This window comes from Anas platyrhynchos, chromosome 16 (assembly GCF_047663525.1).
Source record: "Anas platyrhynchos isolate ZD024472 breed Pekin duck chromosome 16, IASCAAS_PekinDuck_T2T, whole genome shotgun sequence".
Lineage (NCBI taxonomy): Eukaryota > Metazoa > Chordata > Aves > Anseriformes > Anatidae > Anas > Anas platyrhynchos.
This window is the reverse complement of record NC_092602.1, coordinates 13,663,227-13,682,889: the sequence shown is the minus strand read 5'-3', so window position 1 is coordinate 13,682,889 and position 19,663 is coordinate 13,663,227. Positions and strand designations below refer to the sequence as shown.

Sequence of the window (19,663 nt, the reverse complement as noted above, 5' to 3'; positions counted from 1 at the left end):
TATACTGCAAGCACACACAAAAAGTCCATCTGCTCTCCCTCATCCCAAAAGAAAGTTTGTCACACAAGCCATTCACTTAATTAAAATTCTTGTGTTTATTTGTGGATTGCTTAGAATATCTGCAGAAGCCTGCCAGTATCCCACTAGGCAAAGCCCTGCCTCCTATTGCTTGCCAGAATGTCCCAGTGGTTTAGGTAGGGAAATTTACAATCTGTTGCTCATACTATCTACAGCAAAATGAATTCAGTTGTGAGTTGTTTCCCATCAGAGTCAAGATAAGAGCTTTTGCCAGTTCTCCTGTTATTGACACCCATGTCAGTAATTTAAGCACATAAATGGAAGAATGAACTAGTAAGAAAATGAAACTAGGGATACAGTAAGTGGAAAGGAACTAATTCAGACCCTGAACTGAAATGCTTCTTTGATATCTGCAGTTACATCCATGCTTTGGAATCATCTAAGAAAAACCATTCCAATTCTTCCTCATTCTTCTGATCACTGTTAGGTTCTCAACACAACCACCATCAAGGAAATCAGATGGCATTCCTGCAGAGGGATCAGCATGCCAGTGCAGCCTCTGTTGACATGTTTTCTTACTTGGTGTTCCCAGCTCATAACAGCCCTGGCTCAGGAGGTTGTTTCACTTGTGTACCCTGAGAGGAAGTTCTAGCCTGCAAAATTTCATAAGGAAACAACACACTCATTTTTCTTTCTCATGCAACCTCTACAACACTTTATTATATGGTGCTCATTTTTAATTTATTTTATATGTAGGATAAGTATCTTTCCATAGTGACAAATGTGCTTCTTTTAAATATGCAGCAGTAGAGATTGCGCCCTATTAATTGTAGCTTACTGTATTATGTATCAGATCATCGTGATTGGTTAATTCTAAATGAGGCATTCTAAAATAAAATTTAAGGAAAAGGTTTAAGATTGAGATTAAGTCTTCTTTATTTTGCTGTTCAATAATATAAAATGGCAGCTTTAAATATGGAGCTATAGATTTAATTTCCAAGGCACTTACTACTCTGCATCTGAAATGAAGTGCTGAGACACCACTGTGAGACACATTCATGTTGTCTTACAAAGGGTGCAATACAAGATACAACCACAAATTTTGACAATCAAATATAGGAGGAAGAGATATGAAACCTTTATTAATGTATTTTACATAACATAGCAGTTTCTAAAAACTATGATACCTTGAAGAAAGTCTGCAACTACTGGCCAGGATCACAAAGCATCTGCCTATCTGGAATCCCACAGAACTAAGAGGAGGTCAGTAGTGGCATAAATGTCCATCCATGTTTCAGTATCATTGCAGCACTGAATTCACAAGCACCTATTGCCTTTTTAAGTAGCCTGTGACAGATTCACTAAAAATGTGTATGTCTTTGTTTATGTGGACTGCAGATACTAACACCTTGGCCTGTGGTTCCCATTATGCAAATGCTATATGAAGTATACCTTTATTACATAGACAGAATGCACCCAAGAAAGCAGTTTTCAAAAGCAGCAGACAGTCTCAAAAGTTATATTTTTTTTGCATCACTTAAAATCACAAAGCAACAGAATATGAGTAAACTCTACCTATTGTAGAAAGAAGCCCATGTTTAAATGCAGCCTCCTTTGAAAAAGGTCAAGGAGCACCAAATGTTCATATTTCTGTTTTCATGTAAATGCAATAAAGACAGTTGCCTCCATGTAATAAAATGTTCAGGTTAAACTGCTGTGGAAACAGAGTATAGGGTGTGTGATTTGGTTAGAGCAGCTGCCCAGGTGTAGCAGACAGGTAGAAACCTGTTTGATACTTCATTGTGCTCTTCCATTATTTTCAGCCCTGCAGACCAGACCCTGTATTTGTTTGGAGCAAGGAGCAAAGTGCTTTTACTAGTGCCTTACTACTGTACTAAGGAGTTTACTTTGCACTTTTGTAACCAAGGATATCACTTGTGGATTTGTGTTCTTGGTTCTCGTGAGAGCGTATCTGCCAGATAACCAGGAACTTGACCAATCTTTCAGAAAAATTCTTGGAATAGTGTACCGAAATTGTTACTTGACTTGCTTGGATAGTCCTATAGATTGTGACCATGGATCTGATAATTTCAGTAACAATGTCATGCCCAAAAGAGTAGCAACACTGGCCTCTGTCTCTGCATCAGTGACACCAATAAACAAATTCAGTGCTGTCATCCTGTGAAAGTGCCGTGCTTCAAGTCCACTCATTCTCATGCACAGCACCGACAAAAATTTCAATGAAAACATTTCAAAAATGATTTTGCAACTTAAGAAAACATACTTCAGCAATTACCATTTCCTTTACCATGAAACCAAATTCACTGTACATTACAGCTTTAAAGCTGAGATCTAAGGTTCAGATCAACTCTTTAATCCTGACTGTGGCTTCGGGTACTTCCTGATATTTATGAGAAATGCTCCAGGCCTGCAGCTGGGCTTTGAACAAAAAAATAATGAACTTCGTTGACTGTGAGCAAAGTTCTACACTATTTTAAAGAAAGTTAAGCTATGACATTTTTTAATCCAACACTGAATCACATAACCCAAATTCTCTGCATAATTCAGGAATGTTCAGAGCAATAAAAAGACAATTAGATCAAAACTGCTTGCTAAATGAGCTGAAATCAATCTATCCAAAGTTGAGAACTCTTGCTAGTCTCTCTCCTGAAATGTCCCATTACTTTTCAGTACTTTTACTATATAAAACCTGAATAAAAAGACTCTTTCCATTCTAATGTACTCCATACATGAATACTCCATCTCCTCTTATTACTAAAATATTTAGACAAAGAAGGACAAAAATTCATGCTTATTTATACAGTAAGTTTTACTTATCATGTAATAGGTCCTGTTTCTGAACTGAGTCAAATCACTTCTTGCTTACTTTGGTCAGGAATTGGATGCACATTAAATGTCAGCTAGGACTGATGTGAATTTGTAATGGGCAGAAATTAACAGAAAAGAGAGTTAAGTTGATATTGCATGGGACATTTTTAGCAAGGATATGATAGTTCATAAATAAGAGGCCATTTTCTTTTCAGGAAAAGAGGGCTTGGGGCACTGTCTGACAAAACAGGGCATGGAATGAGCAGTGGTGGTAACTGTGGTGATTAGATACCCCAGTAATAGGGAGCATGTGAAACAGAAAAACAGTTTGCTTCTGCTGAAGCAAAACATTGTTGTCATGGGGAGCAGGAGAGAGCCCTACACAGATTCCAAAACTAGTGAGTGATACTACAGCAGAAGGGTTACAGAGAATAAAGGCTCATGCAAAAGGAAAAACAGAAATTAGGGATTAAAAAATAGACTAGAGAATAGCAGAGGAAATAAGTTGAAAAATGTATTTTCCCCCTTCCCGAGATAAAATGCTTGCATTATATTTGTTATGCAGTGAGTTGGGTATTATCTCCTTAGGAGCAGATTTTTTTCCATAACATGCCTTTTGCTTTCTGTTTTGGTATGTAAATAATAGTTTGCCAGGCCCCTATACTCCACCCAAGGTAGCACAAAACCCAGGCTCCACTGTGTAGGCAGATCAGCTCCTCTATCCCAAGCATAATTATAGTAAATTAAATGTGACATTAAGAACTTGCATAGAGAAGAAGCAAGATTGTTAACTCATGAGATAGTATTTCAGATAGTAACATCAGTCTTTAAAACCTTGCCTAACTTTATTAAAAAAATAATTAAGAAGAACGTAAAAACATTGTGGTTGAGATTTGTGAGTACTTGAAAACTACCACAGGAATTTGAATGTTAGAGTTTATTTTGAGCAATTCCCATTTGAAAATTTTTACAAAATATTTTAAAAGATTCAGGACCAATATCTCGGGCTTTTGAAAATCTAGCCACATGTGAGTTGCTGTGTTCCAGTGTGAGCTGTTCCTTATTTCTTCTTCCTTCAGCACAATTTACAGTAGTTTTTATTCTGATATCTTGAGGTATTGTCATTTCTGGGGCTAGAACCAAAAGAGCTATTGCTACCTGAACTTGGTGTTACAAAAGTACATGAAACTTACACTGCTAGGAGGTTACAGCACAGTAAAACATTATGCTGAAGGTACTGAAGTTAGCATTTTCTTCACTGTGTGCATTCAACTCATTTATTTATTTACCATCCAGGATCCCAAAGTGCTGCTAACTACACAAGTTAACAGCTGTCTGCTAGTGCAGTTCCTGGCTCCTACCTCCTCAGGCATCTTTTTCCTGTTTATACTTGTACATCAAATGGGCCTTTGGAAAAATCCCTGATTTTCTTTTGTTCTGTTTTCTTTGTTCTGTTTCCATGCGGTCTTTTCCCCTTTGGAGATGACATGTATGGGAAATGGCTTATTGTAGCAACAGGAGACAGAAGGCAAAAACAATTGCATCACGGGTAAAGCAAACATCAAAGCAAAGTGCAAGCTAAGTAGCTGTGAAAAAAAATTATTATGTATTTGATATTTCAACGTGTTGAAGTCCAGCATTAGTAAATTTTTTGGCAACATGGAGAAAAGTAAAATGCAAACAACCTCCATTTTCAAAATCTTTTTTTTTTTTTTTTCCTGTGTTTCTACTAAAAACCAGCCAGGACTATGGACATGATGCACCTGTTGCAGCTGGTACATTGCCATTTCCACCTTTCCCATGATTGTGAAAATGCATTAAGCATACCTGTAGAGACAATTTTAACTATATTTGAATTGGATTTTAAAGAAAAGAAAAAAGAAAAAAAGAAAAGTCTGAAAGACTGTGAAAAGAAAATTGGAACCTATCTTTCATTAACTACTAATTAACTGTCTGACTACCCACGTATAAAAAGGAGGGTGCTTACTGTGGATGTTTATTTTCATTTTTATTTTCATTTTATAAGGAATTGCTGTAGGTAGCAAACCTGATTAAGTACTTTTAGCAATTCCCATCTAAAGATAATTAAGTTCTGCCATGAGATGGAAAGAACCAGGCATAAAAAAAAATAAACATTAAGTATGGCAGATATTTTAAATGAATAAACAAATGTAACTATTTCCTACACACACATTCTGTTTTCTCACAATTTACATAATGTAAATGACTTTGACAACATCTTTATATTCTGTTTATCCTTAAATACTGTTGAGCTAAGAAAATCTGCATATTGTGTTTTCGCAGCTTCAACCCCCTGACCCACTGGAGAGTTCTGCAGGCTACTGAGCAGTAAAAGTTCCCTCTGTGGATAAAGAGCCCATGGCAAGCAGTAATCTCTCAGAAGCAATGAACATGCCTCATCTGAGTGTATGTGTTAAGTTTGTTAAATATTTATCCAGATCCATATTTGAGTAATAAAAATTACATGCTGAAAGTACTTCAACTATCTTTAAGTGGCAATATCCACACTTCCAGAGTTTGAAAGCTTTTATTTTTAATTTGCAAAAGAGAATCTGTTTTCCTAAGTGTGTTGCTATGCTGACATCAAGTAGAAGCAATACAGAACTGGCTTTGGAGACAAACTGACAATCCAAATCAAACATAAGGAGATATTTTTATTTTTTATGTTGATGCAGCCACTCCTTTTCCACCTGGAATAACAGAGGACAAAGAAAAACAACCTAGTCCTCTATTCCCTGCAGGTAGCTGAAAAATTGTGAATGACCTCATGAGATCAGACCGGTCTTTTATGAAGTTAAGGTTTTAATTAGATAATGTTATCTCTTGTACCTTGAAGTCAGTGTCTCCAGATGCATCACAGTCACCAAAACCTTAAGTTAAAGGCAACTTAAAAACAACAGAAATACACCCTTGAGCCTTGGCGCTGCGTAGGCACCCTGGCTGCAGAAGTGTGGGGGCCCTCTCCACTTAGGGCCACTTTGTTCCAAGTCATAAAATTTCCTAGTTCTGTTGCAAAGTATCTGAAATAGAGGTTGTGACTCTCTGGAAACAATCATCACAACTGAATCAGTCTTGATACTTAGAAAAAGGCACTTTTTTTTTTTTTTTTTTCCTATTTGATTGCTAGTCTGCTGAAGAACGCAGCTCAATGTGAGGATGATTGCTCATGTGTTTTGAATTGTTGATGCTTAATTGGCTTATGCCCAGTCATTCCTTCCAACAGCTTCCATGCAGCGCACATTTAAGCCTATTTGTGTCTATTTTTGTCTATATTCGGCACATCTCTGAGCAGAGCAAGAAGTTTTACCAGTATCTGTGTAGACAAACACAACCATCTGAAACAACTTCGGAGTTTTATTTCTTGTTTTATTGCTCCACCTTCTGGCTAACTTAAACTCACGTTTCAAGCAAGAACCGCGATGAGGGAATAATTTTTAGGGGAAAGTTCCCTCAGGAAAGTTATAAAAAACAACCAAAAGCCTGCTCTGGCTGACAAACGAGCCTTCAGAGCAGGAAGACCTCTCAGCGGGCGCAGGGCCCGGCCCGGTTCACTCCGCCTCCCAGGGCTGTCGGGGCCCCTCGCCCTGTGGGGAGCAGCATGTCGGCACGGCCAGACAGAACTTTTATTTATCCACTTTTATTTATCCACTTTTATTATTTATCAGCGGGGCGGCGGGGCGGGGCAAGCCCCTGTGAAGGCGGCGGGAAAACCCGGCCAGCTTCGGCGGCGTCCGCTGGGGCCAGCCGAATACTTTGGGCCTCTTCGGCAGCGCTCGAGCCTCGGCAGCCAATCAGGGAAGGCCGCGCGTTCCCGCCTGGCGCCGCCAGCGCGTGCTGCGTGAGGCGAGGCGCTGGGTGTGGCCTGAGGGGAGGCTGCGGCGGTAAAGCCGAGGGCCTGGGTGGGGGAGCGGCTGTGGTTGGACTCCGGTAGCGGCCTGAGGCAGGTGGAGGTGTCGGGACTGAGCCCAGAGAGAGGGCAGGTTGTTGTGGGAGGAGTGTGGGAGGGGTCGGGGGGTGGTTTGGGGTATTAGGGGAGCTGTCCGAGCAGAGGGGTGGGCGTGTGGTTGGCAGGGGGTGTGAGGTGCTCTGGGGGTAGAGCGGGGAATGGGTCTGAACCCAGTTGCAGATGTAACTTGGTGTCATGGGCCCTGACTTTGGCTTGACTGAGGTGTATTTGCCTGTGCTCGCCAGTTGTCTTTCTGCACAGTTTGAGAGCACCTGGTGGGCTGTGCCATTAGGCCTGCGCTGAGGAGCCGTTACTTACTCACACTGGCTGTTGTGGCTGCATTAATGTGGAGAGACAGAGGCTGGGGGGGCTGTAAATAAGGGTGCATCTTACTGAGTCAATTTAAATTAAACAAGGGCAAATGCGATAGTGCTGTTCATAATACGTGTTGGGTGGGGGAAGTGGGAGATTGAACGCTAATACTGCACATGCCTTGTCTTAGAAGGGAAAATGACAGGAAGAGCTAGAGCCAGAGCCAGAGGGAGGCCTCCAGGACAGGAAACTGCTGTTCCTGCTGTAGGAGCTGTGTCTGTAAGTTGGTTCTTTTTAGTTCACACAGCTATGCTCTGAAAAGACTTAGCTAATATCAGATCTATACATGTACGTTGAATGATATATGTATGTATATCTTGTGTCGGATGTATTTAATCAAAAGCAGTTAATAAAATTAAACAATTCTGTGTGATTTGAAATAAGTGCCCTATTGTAATATAGTTGTCTGAATAGAATGAGTAGAAATAGGAGGTAGCTTATAAGCTTGTTTCTGAAATAGGAAAATGTGTATTGTAGCGTTGATGGCCCTCTTGAACTGGGAATAGGGTTTATAAACATGAGATGTGATTACTTCAAACTTGTGCTTCATGACTCGAGTAGGATTTATAGCAGAAGTCAGGAGGTGATGTAAGTATCTTCTTGTGGAGGAGGAAAGAAAAGAAACCATGACTATAGGTGAAGTTGGACAACAAATGTTGATGCAGTCCAAGTGGAGAAAAAAATGATTTTATCTCTTTTTCTCCCTATATAAACTGACACTGTTCTATTGTATGGGCTGAGCATATCTTCCTCTGCAAAGGTCAGTTCCAGAAGTGTTTCTAAAGCCACTTTTGTACGAGGCTGCAGAATGAAGAAAAGAGTTTCATACAAGTTTGGAGAATGAGGGCTTAGGCGTGCACTTGTGTCTCAAGTGAGAACACGATCTGCCCTAATTGTAGGGGAAAACAGTAGCAAGTAGCCATGTGTTATAGAAATGCACCATGCTATTTGACTTTTACACTGGACTGATACGGAGGTATCATACATAATACCAACAAGTTGTTACTGCTAGTGATTTTTTTTTTTTTTTTTTTTTTTTTTTTTTCAAAAAAGGTTAGTGAGGTTTAAGGTCAGAGGCCTACCTTTCCTTACTGACTTTCTGACAAATTTGTGGTTGTTCTTGCTGCAAAGGTAGGAAAAGGGGGGTGAGGGGAGGGGGGCAACGGGATGAGTAGGAAGGAGTTCAGGGAAAGAGGACAGTGAGCACAAATTGCAATGAGTTGTTTTGAGTGGACATAAAGACCATAAGGTGGAGAATATAAGAACATGAAGGCCTGCCTACTTACTGATGTTGTGGAGTGCTGTGTTCTGCATCAGAACGTGCATGTGGGAATTGTGAGACAGGTGCCAAGTGCTCTGAGAGTGAAGGGGTAGAGGAATTCCAGGGGTTGGGTGCTGGCAGGGTGTGTGGCAGTGGTTTGAGGGGTCCTATAATAACTGCTGTGTTGTGGGACAGAGCTGCTCAGGTTTCGTAGTTTTATTTATAGAATAAATGTGTATTTCTTCTCTGGAAACCTGGATTTGTTTTGGAGGAAAAAAGCTCTTATCTATTCCAGGTTATTCTGAGGAATTCTTCCAGACATGACACTCTTTAATGTTACTTAATCATTGAACACTAAAGCTGCAAGAGCTGTTTTATAAAAATAAGTACTGCAGATAAATGAACGTAACTTCCAGAAGAAAAAGAATAAAATAAATAAATATATATATATATATAATATCACAAGTTGTCACCCATTGTTTTAGTATTTGAAGTACAAAGTAATATCTCTGCTACGTTTAATTCCTTTTTTCCTATATTAAGTATGTAGCTGTTAAACTTGGGTGTTTGGGTATTTGAACTTAATTAGTGGCTGTGTTTTGCTGTACTCTAAGAAGCATGCTGTTTCTTTAGTTGTGATAGGAAAAGTTGTTCTCAACTATTGCAGGCTCAACAGTCTTTTTCAAGTCATCCATCTGGTCGTCGGCAACCTCAACAGCCAAGTCTTCCGCCAACACTGTCAGAAGAATTCAGTGGCCGTGGGCGACAGAGAGTCCCTCAGACTGTTCCAAAGCCACTAGGTCAGAAAGAGGAAAAAATGTTCATTTCCCACAAGAGCAAGTGTTTTGAAGAGAGCTAATGTGTTCTTTATACAACATTTCTAATTCTTCTTTTCAAAATTAGATTCTTACTAAGATTTGGAAAAGTTTACAGTGTTTACCTTGTGTTGATAGTATTGTCACTCTAATACGCAGCATAACAGAACCTGGACTTTTGAAAGCTACTTTAAGTGTGCTAGAAATTAAACAGGTTACCAGTTCATTTATCAAAACAGTAAGTAAATAAATAAAATTAGAAGGCTGTTGGCACAATCAACTGCATGACTACCATTAGTACTTTTTTTCTGCTATGTCATTCTTTTTCTTGAATGTTAGTAATGAAATGAAACTCTCATATCACAGTGTGCCACAATCTACTCCTTCATATTTCAGTGTCATTTTGAGTTGAAACAAGTGCTATTTCCCCTGCATTTGCAGAAGAGATTGACTTAGTTTATTAGTCCATCCTTCATCTGGCTAATGAGCTGTTCTGTTTGCATGCTGGTTAAATGTAAATCTTAGTAAGATAGTATGTATTACTTTTCATTTTTTTTTTTTCTCAATTTTCAAACCAATAGGATTACAGATTTCAGCTGGATTTCAGGAGTTGTCTTTATCAGATAGGGGTGGACGTCGTCGGGATTTCCATGACTTAGGGGTGAATACTCGGCAAGCCATAGAACATGTTCGAGAATCAAAAACTGGTATGTTCAGATTAGATTATGGACAACTGTAAGCAAGTTGAAATGAAAAGTAGTTCTTAAAGGTCAACCTAAATATTGCCAATTGCTTTGCATGTTGTAGGTTTTTTTTGTTTTTGTCTGAGGTGTATTTTGAATAGGAAAAGTGGATAATCAAAATAAAATGGATAATCCGTAATTGACTGCAGTGCACATTTTGTATTAATTTGTGTTTTTAAGTCTAAAGGAAATTTGAAATGAAACTTGAAAAACTAGCAAGAATACTTTAACTGAACTGCAGCTAGTTCTCACTGCATGTTTTTTACTTTTAAATCTTGAAATACCGAAAGATATGTCATTTTAGCCTGTGGGAGTGGGAAAGTAGATATCTATATTGATTGATACTTGTGTTGGTTTTTGCTCCATGTTTATCGTTCACGTAAAGAAAGTAATTTGTCCATTTGTGTTTTGGTAGCGATTCATCTCTGTTGCAGATGGTGCTTACCCTTTAGGAGACAGGTTACTGATATAAATGTTTACCTCAATTGATGTGGGAGTTTTCCTGATGGATGAACGAATTATAAAAAGCTCTGGTGACTGTGATAACACTGTACATATGTGACAGTTTTCTATAACTTTCATTGTACAAAACAATTGCAGAATGCAACAGATATCTAATCTCTGTATGACAGTATTTTAAAACTTCTCAGCGTTGTTAAAGTATTATAAACTGTTAAACTTTTGTAACCACTAGGATGTTTGCCTCTCATTTTAGGTTCTTCAGGTATTATGATAAAATTAATTGCGAATTATTTTCGACTGACATCTCGACCCCAATGGGCTTTGTATCAGTACCATATTGGCTATAATCCTGAGATGGAAGCTCGCCGTCTTCGATCAGCTTTGCTCTTTCAGCATGAAGAGCTAATTGGAAAGACACATGCGTTTGATGGATCAATATTATTCTTGCCAAAAAAACTAGGGAATAAGGTGTGATATGAGAAGTCTATAATATTCTTATTTTGACTTACATTTTATGGTGCTTCTTATTTCTTACTAATCTGGCTGAATGTAGAGAATTGATGTCCCGTGAGTAACATTTAGTTGGATTGAACTTAGTAGTGTAAGCTAATTTGCCTGCACAGAGAAATCTGGTAATAAACTTCTGATTCTAATTCTCAGGCTCTGCAAACTTGAATAATCCTCTGCACAGAAGCAGATAGTGCAGACAGTTTTCTTTCTGCATGGATCAGTAGGTGTTTACCATATGCATTTTTAATGTTTTTTTTTCCTCTCCAATATCTGAATTAGTAAGCAAATATGAAGTTAATTTCCACAACTTGAATCCGTGTTTAGCCCATCATGGTAATTCTGTAAGTGATCTCCCTGTCTTCATCTTGACCCATGAGCTTTCTTGCTCTTGTTCATCCTGATTTTTTCCCCACTGTCCTACTGGGATGGGAGGCAAGGGGGTGTGAGCAAGCAGTAAGGTGGAGTTCGTCTGCTAGCCGGCAGTCAGCCAACCACAGCCGCCCCCTTTGCCCATACTGCATCCTTGCTAACAATCTGCCCCAAACTGTCTGCTTGTACAGCCTGCTTTCGGGATAGCCTCTGTTCTGTGCCTAGTGTTTCATATAAGCAAGCAAAGCATTCTCGATCGCAGTTTACAGTCATAGTAGGAAATCAAATTCATGTTTCAGCTAATTTTTGAGTTTATTATGTAGAATTTTAATATGCTACTACACTTGATATTAATGGAGCAAAGTCCAGCTATAGCCCTGTTTGCCTTCGGTTTTGTTAATCTAATTTGGCTTTTTCAGGTTACTGAAGTCTTTAGTAAGACACGAAATGGAGAAGATGTGAAGATCACAATCACACTGACTAATGAATTGCCGCCTAATTCACCTACATGTCTGCAGTTTTATAACATCATTTTTAGAAGGTTTGCTTACCAGATTACGTCTTTATAAGAAGTCATTTGAGAAATATCTGACTTAAGTGTTTCCTTTCTAAGGAACGGACTACAAATCAATATGACAAATGTAAATTTTCAAGCCTTTGTAGCTACTGTTACTATGTGGCCGACCACATCTGGTAACATTTTAGAGTGCAGTTACATGCATGCTTCTGGTACATGTTAGTGTAAAGCTAGTTTATGCTTTTTTTCTGAGCAAGCAGAGACATGCTGCAGTGCTCATTGTTGTAGGCAGTTAGCCTGTCTCTGCCCTCTTCTGTCTGTGGATTTGCCTCTTAAAGAACAGTGTAGTTCAAGACTTCTAACTGAAAAAGTTAGTTTTTTCCTTCCACTACAGTCTTTCTACTTGAACTTGCTATCTTTCTACTTGAACTTGCTACCTGGTTTCACCCAAAATGTAGTTTGTTTTGACTGTTACCTTCAGCTGGTTGATAAGGTTATATGGTAACTTCTTCTCAACTTCTGAAGTTGTCATTTAATAAACTAAATTTCTAAATTTAATCAAAAGTTCACATTTGTGACTTTCATGTAGTCAAATGAACAAACAATACAGCTGTACAGAGGGATGGGACCACGGATAGTTGATAAACTGAATAATAATGGTGAATGACATCTTTATTTCAACTTGCAGGCTTTTGAAGATGATGAATTTGCAGCAGATTGGACGTAACTATTACAACCCCAACGACCCAGTCAGCATCCCGAATCACAGGTTTGGCAAAATGAAAAGCCAAGGGGTGGGGAGAAAGAGGAGGATTTTTCAGTATTGCTCTAGTGGTTTATCTTGTAATAAAGACTCAAAGACTTAACTTAAAACCCGTTATTCCTTATAGAGCATGAGGCCTCCTTCTCATAACTTCGTGCTGTGTGCAGTGTCTGGTGACTCTTTACTAATGCATTTTCTGCTTTTACATTTAACTGGGATGTCAGAAACCTTGCATAAGTATCTGTGAAGCTGAGATCATTGAATAGTTCAATTCTAAAGTTCAGGAGTTTCCAGCTTTCATTCTGAAGGCCATTTAACCTGCCAAGTAAATTTTTATTTGGCCATGCTCCACTGCATGGTTGCTTTTGAACTCCCTGTACTGAGTCTGGCTGGAATGTTAACTTTCCGGCAGCAGCCCATACAGTGCTGTGCTCTGCACTTGTAGCTGGAACAGCAGTGTTATCACACCAGTGTTGTGTCTGCTGCTGAGCAGTGCTGGCACAGCATCGGGCCTCTCTCTAATCCTCCTAGGGGGTGGGCAAAAAGTGAGGAGAGAAACATCACCAGGGCAGCTGACCTAAACCAACCAAAGGGATATTCCATACCATGTGATGTCACACTCAGCAATAAAAGGTGGAAACAGGAAGAAGAGGGAAGGGGTGGGCTCTCGTCGTGAAAATGTCGGTCCTCCTCCTGAACACTGCCTACATGCGTTGAGGCCCTGCTTCAAGAACGTGGTCAATCACTGCTCATTTGTGGAAAGTAGAGAGTAATTTCTTTCCTCTGCACTTCCACATAGCCTTCATTTGTTTTGTTTGTTTTCCTCCCTTTTTTTAATTTTCCCTTTTCCCCCTCCCTTTTCCCCTTTCCCTTTTTATTTCCCTTTAGTTAAATTGTTTAGTTCATAATAATCTTTCTTTTATTATTATTATTATTATTTCCCTTTAATTAAATTATCCTTATCTCAACCCGTGAGTTATTTTTTGCTTTACTTCTCCCCCTCCTCATCTAAAGAGGGGGAGTGAGAGAGCGGTTGTGGTATTTAGCTGCTCAGCATGGTAAAACCACCACACTCCCTTGTTGGAGGCTGTTGTGTGTTGTCACTACCCCCCGCCAGGATCCCTAGAATGTGCCTGATGCTTCTGGCCAGCCCCAGGCTTACTGTACATGTGGGTAAGCTTGAGTTTGAGTTGCTACCTCTTGTAGGGCTGTGGTGTGTACCTTACAGTTAGTCTAGCACACGTAACCTGCTTGATGGAAGAAACTGGACAGTGTTCTAATAAATAAATTATTGGTGGTCTTTAACACAGTTTTTGAATACCTATATGCTTTCTATTTAAGATATTTAAGACCAATAATATGAAATGGATTTCTTAACTTTTGAAGTGCCCTTTTTTTTTGGTTCAGTCATACTACTGTATCATTAAATTAGTCAATTTAAGACTCAAAAAAACCAGATACACTTTAAAGAAAAAGATGCACTTAAAATGTTTTTAGTTTTATTAACTTTGGGGATCTTGTTTATATTTCAATGATGTTTTTGTTGTGTCATGGCTATTTCCAAGTGTCTGAGAAAGTGAACAGAACAGAGATGCTTCGAAGTATATTAAGATCCTGTATGTTCTCTTTTGTCAGGTTGATGGTTTGGCCAGGCTTCACAAGTTCTATTCTCCAGTACGAAGAAAGCATTATGTTATGTGCAGATGTGAGCCATAAGATTCTTCGCAGTGAAACAGTGTTGGATTTTATGTATAGTCTCTATTACCAGGTTGAAGAGCAAAGATTTAGAGATGCCTGCGCTAAAGAACTGATAGGTCTAATTATTCTTACAAAGTAAGTCTCTTTGGACTCTGCTCAGAGATTTGTTCTATTTTTGGGGGGTGTTCCATGTCCTGGAGTATACAATGAACTATCAACCTGAAAATGTTATCACTGTCTAGTTAGCAAGTTAGTTGAGGTAACAGCATTTAGAAAAGTGGGAAATGCGTCTTGGATTAGGTCTGTTTTCATGTTGTGTTACTGCCATGTAGCTTTTAGTAGAATTGATACCTGTTACGATTTGATGCCTGTTATAACTGGAAACCTGAAGTTACTGTTGTTGATAGGAGTAAAACTTCCAACTTAAATGAGTATTACCATCAACTTTTTTTCTTCACAGTTCTGTTTCATTTGTATTTAAGATTAAGAAAAATAAAATGGTGAACTTGTTTATTCAGGTACAATAACAGAACATACAGAGTTGATGACATTGACTGGGATGCCAATCCACAGTGTACTTTTAGACGAGCAGATGGCTCTGAGATCAGCTACGTAGACTACTACAAAAGGGTATGGAAACTTACCTGTCATTCTATGTATTATGCTTGAACTTGAAACTTCAGAGCATCTTTGGAGGTTTTACCTACAATGCATGGAATAGTCATTCCTAGTTGGCTTAAGCAGAATTTTATTTTAAAAGATCCTATGTAATTTGAAAGAAGTAACTACAGTAGGCAGCTTGCATTAGGTAGGAGTGGCCCATCTTAAGAAGTGGGAAACTGGGCAGAAATGCCAGGAGAATGGTATGGATGATCAAGGAGCTTTTGTAAAGCTCAAAGGCGAAAAGGAAATATGCAGAGACTGGAAGCAGGGACAAGTAACCTGGGAGGAATACCGCAACAGTATCCCAGCATACAGGGATGAAGTTAGGAAGGCCAAAACCCAAGTGGAGTTGAATGTGGTAAGGGATGTAAAAGACGGCAAAGGATCTAAGTACATAGGTATTTATTGTACGGTATTTTATTCATCTATAAGACAAAAGGAAGATCAGGGAAAATATGAGCCCATTGCTGTGAATGAGCTGGGCCCTGGTGATACAGGGTATGGAAAGGGCTGAGGTACTGAATGCTGCCTTTGCCTCAGTCTTTGCTAGCAAGACTGGCCTGTCAGGGGTGTCAGGTCCCAGAGACTGTCTTTTGGAAAGCCGAACACTGGAATTGTGGAATCCTACACGGAAGTTTCTGCTGTAAAACTGGATGGAACCAAGTTTAAATTTAGCTTCTAGTTCATTATCTATTCTAGTTCAGGTTGGAGTTCATAACTCTTGTGACTTCATGCCTATGCTGTGATCCCACTTTTTTGTTTGTTTGTTTTTAAATGCTATTCTTTGCATGTTTTCTGGGGTGTGATTCTCTTTAAGAATAAGAAGGGGTTAAAGTACAAAGTATGGTTGGCTGTCAGCTTTTTTTCTTTCTAAATCAAGTTAGTGACCACTAGACAGACCAGCTCGTGCCAGATATGAAGAAAGGCTGGGGGGTGGCTGGGTGGGGATGAATTGCAGACTTACATGGAATCCTGTTTGATTCTTGTAGTGTATTTAATTAAATTGCTACACAGGGCAAGAACCTTGTCCATTAGTGATCTGAAACGAGCATCCTAATCTCTGGTTAGGTACTTCGGGTGGTACTGCCTCAAGCAAGGCAGAAGGATTATTTGTTTGTTATCTCTTACAAGTCAGTATCTTGGTGACACCAGCAGAGAGAACAGTGCTTCTGTGTTTGGCCTTTTCTGACAAAAAGAGCTCTCATTAAGTGAATGCACCAATCAAAAACAAAACGTTTTTTTTTTTTTAATAAAAAATACTTTCTGAAGTGAGCATTAAGAAAACCATGTGTTTGTTATGAATATGCCAGAAGGCTGTGCTGCCATTCAGAGAGACCTGGAAGGGCTGGAGAGATGGGTAGGAAGAAACCAAATGAGGTTTAACAAGAGCAAGTGTAGAGTCCTGCACCTGGGAAGGAACAACCACAGGTACCAGTACAGGCTGGGGGATGACCTGCTGGAGAGGAGCTCTGAGGAGAAGGACCTGGGTGTCCTGGTGGACAACAGGTTGACCATGAGCCAGCAGTGTGCCCTCGTGGCCAAGAGGGCCAATGGGATCCTGGCGTGCATTAAAAGGAGCGTGGCCAGCAGGTCAAGGGAGGTGATCCTCCCCCTCTACTCTGCCCTGGTCAGGCCTCACCTGGAGTACTGTGTCCAGTTCTGGGCTCCCCGGTACAAAATAGAGAGGGATCTCCTGGAAAGAGTCCAGTGGAGGGCCACAAAGATGATATGGGGCCTGGAGCATCTTCCCTATGAGGAAAGGCTGAGAGACCTGGGGCTGTTCAGCCTGGAGAAAAGACTAAGAGGGGATCTCATCAATGTGTATAAATACCTGAGGTGTGGGAGACAGAGGGATTTGGCCAACCTCTTTTCAGTGGTTTGCAGGGACAGGACAAGGAGTAATGGCCACAAGATAGAGCACAGGAAGTTCCACACCAATGTGTGAAAGAATTTCTTTGCGGTGAGGGTGACGAAGCACTGGAACAGGCTGCCCAGGGAGGTTGTGGAGTCTTCTTCTTTGGAGATATTTAAGGCCCGTCTGGATGCCTACCTGGGTAGCCTGTTCTAAGGAACCTGCTTTGGCAGGGGGGTTGGACCCAATGATCTTTTGAGGTCCCTTCAATAACATGCAATATGTATTTCTAATACAGCAATATAATCAAGAAATTACTGACTTGAACCAGCCTGTCTTGATCAGCCAGTCTCGGAAGAAGAGAGGAAACATGATATTGGGACCTGTGGTTCTAATTCCAGAGCTGTGCTACCTAACAGGTACAGTAGCAATAGTTGCTTCACATTCAAGCATCTGTCAAATCATACCTCCTGCTGAAAGTGATGTTGTGACAGCAAACTCTTGCCAAGTTAACTACAAATTATTTGCTTGCATAAAAGTGAGTTCATAAACAAGCATGAAGCTCAGAGTTCAGATATTTAAACAAGACTGAAAAGTTTGAAGGGTTTTGCTGTTGCATAGTCTCTGCCTAGGAAGTTGAATGTTGCCACACTGATAACTTAAAAAGTTTTTGACAGTATAACTTCTGTTTGAAAAAGGGAAATTACCTATAGATAATTTTGTGATTTGCGTAAGAATGTGTTTTTCTCTGAGATACTTAGTTTGCATTTAGCAGTACCTGGCCATCTCAGTTGGATAACTGAGCATAGCGAACTATCTCAGTTAAACAACTGGTTTGGTTTGCTTTGGAAATCTAAATAAAGAGCTGTGCATCTTACAATTTGGTGTCCCCTAATGCAAAAATATAAAAATGTCTTCCTTGATATCTGTGCAAATGGAAATGTGTGTTCAATCAGAACCTTAAAACTCTGATTACCACTGATGCCACTGTATAGCTGCAGCACATGCACAGCTGATCTGCATGACTGGCAAGAAATGCTCAATACCAGTGATTCTGTGATCCTGAGCACTGAGCAAATTGCCTCTGCTGGAATTCTCTTTTAAAAAGTATGCCCAAGTCTGCTCTTAGTGGTGACCTGATGAGTATGTGCGTAGGATTTCGGCTGTTTACATTTTCTTGATGCACATCCTGTCTCATGTTCTTGTGAACTATACTTTGGCTGGCTGCAAATTTACTTTTGCAGTTTTATAAGGTACCCGTGCAGTTGCACTGGCCTCCTTCTGGGTGTGAAATTGCTGAGCTATGTCTTAAAACTGTTTGCTTGCTAAAAAAGCATAATGCCCCTTCTAGGATCTCTGATGTGGTCTGTGTAGTACAAATTTCAGGAGGAGTAATGGAAATGTGGGATTGTTATACAAATAATAGAGCTGATTGGTGAACAAAACTTGAATCTTGTTACAGATGCCTACTGGTAATATTTGGAACATATCTGGGATAGTCAGAAACTTACTTTCTGATTGGAAGACTGACCAAACGGTCATCCATTATAGACAGTCTGCCATGGTGGTTGTTTTTCTGTCTTTTGTATAGACTGTTCAGACCTCAGTAAAGGCCTCAAACCTGTTGGAAATTGCAGGACTTGTTTTTGGCTGTTTTCCTGGGCTACCGCAGATGGGAGGGATTTTCTGTGAGGAGGTCAGGTGACTGGTGTGCATACCTCACTTTGAGCTCAAGAATTGTGTGCTAATTCCTCCAGTTCTAGAGGGGTACTTAGAGTGGCTAGAAAGCTGTTTGGTTTCAAGTTCCAAATAAAAGTGCAGTCTTTCAACTTGGAGATACGTTGCTAGCTACAGCTTCCTAGTCAGCTATTCTAAACTCAGGCACCTTCATTGTCTTGAAGTAACTCCTAAGCTTGTACCAAGTACTAAAAGCCATGTGTGCGTTAACCATAGAATTCAGCATGTTCTTTTAACCATGGGTCAGAAGTAACAAATATACGTGTCTTGTATGAAGACCTGGGAGATTACTGAGCATCAAGATACGAAGTTTTAATGAAACAGATAAAGCTTAAAGACAAGCTTGCATGGATCGTAAGAAGACATTGTATCACAATATTAGGAACATCTTATTTTGAAAGTGTGTGTTGGTGTTTGTTTGTTTGTTTTTTTTTTTTTTTTAGCTGATGGTCTTATAATCAGCCAGGCGTTAATATTAAATTAAACTTCAGAGTGCAAAGCTGACCTCAGTGTTCAGTGTTGTTCAGCAGCTTGGGAATTTTATCTTGTGTACTCTTTTCCTAGTGAATTGAATGACTGACTATATTAATGATGTTATGTGCTGGTAGTCTTCACTACATGGGAGGATGAATTCAAAGCTTTGGGGATCTGAATGCTAGCATGAGTCTACTTAAACATAGGTATTTTCCATCTGGTTAGTAAAAACAAACTTCCTTTTGTTTCTTTGCTATGAAGAAAACCAAATGGGGGCAATAAGAAAACTAGAAAACACAATTTTATTTTAAAAATAAGAAAAGGCTGAGGAGCTTGCATGTTACAAATACAGTGAAAACTTCCACCAAACCCAGACCGTGAACAGAAAATATGCGCTCAGTGAAGAGCAAAACATCTGTACTGTGCTGTCATCGGCAGAGGTATCAGTTGTTACCCAAGATGGGATGCATTCTTACAATTTGTAGACTACTATTAAACTGCCTCTAAAATAGCACTGACTATTGCATATAGATAATTACTGTCTCATGTTTACAGACTGTGTTACACTCTTCAATTGCTGCAGCTTGAAAGTGAACTGCAGAGAACAAGACTT

The 19,663-nt window shown here is 39.7% G+C and overlaps 1 protein-coding gene across 7 annotated transcripts in view; it reads left to right on the top strand.

Moving 5' to 3' along the window:
* The window catches only part of PIWIL1 (piwi like RNA-mediated gene silencing 1), a 171,982-nt gene that overhangs the window by 143,238 nt on the left and 9,081 nt on the right, over window positions 1–19,663 (top strand). For 4 of the 7 annotated variants that reach the window (XM_072024471.1, XM_072024472.1, XM_038187713.2 and 1 more), the window contains 10 exons: window positions 5,152–5,274; window positions 7,317–7,405; window positions 9,115–9,247; window positions 9,844–9,969; window positions 10,721–10,935; window positions 11,766–11,887; window positions 12,552–12,632; window positions 14,262–14,459; window positions 14,843–14,954; window positions 17,138–17,258. In XM_072024471.1, the coding sequence (XP_071880572.1) occupies window positions 7,325–7,405; window positions 9,115–9,247; window positions 9,844–9,969; window positions 10,721–10,935; window positions 11,766–11,887; window positions 12,552–12,632; window positions 14,262–14,459; window positions 14,843–14,954; window positions 17,138–17,258 (1,189 nt within the window). In that variant the 5' untranslated portion in view covers window positions 5,152–5,274; window positions 7,317–7,324. Of the gene's footprint in view, window positions 1–5,151; window positions 5,275–6,449; window positions 6,849–6,924; window positions 6,950–7,316; window positions 7,406–9,114; window positions 9,248–9,843; window positions 9,970–10,720; window positions 10,936–11,765; window positions 11,888–12,551; window positions 12,633–14,261; window positions 14,460–14,842; window positions 14,955–17,137; window positions 17,259–19,663 lie in introns of those variants that run through there. The other 3 variants (XM_027470137.3, XM_027470136.3, XM_005018072.5) reach the window with 3 other exon arrangements.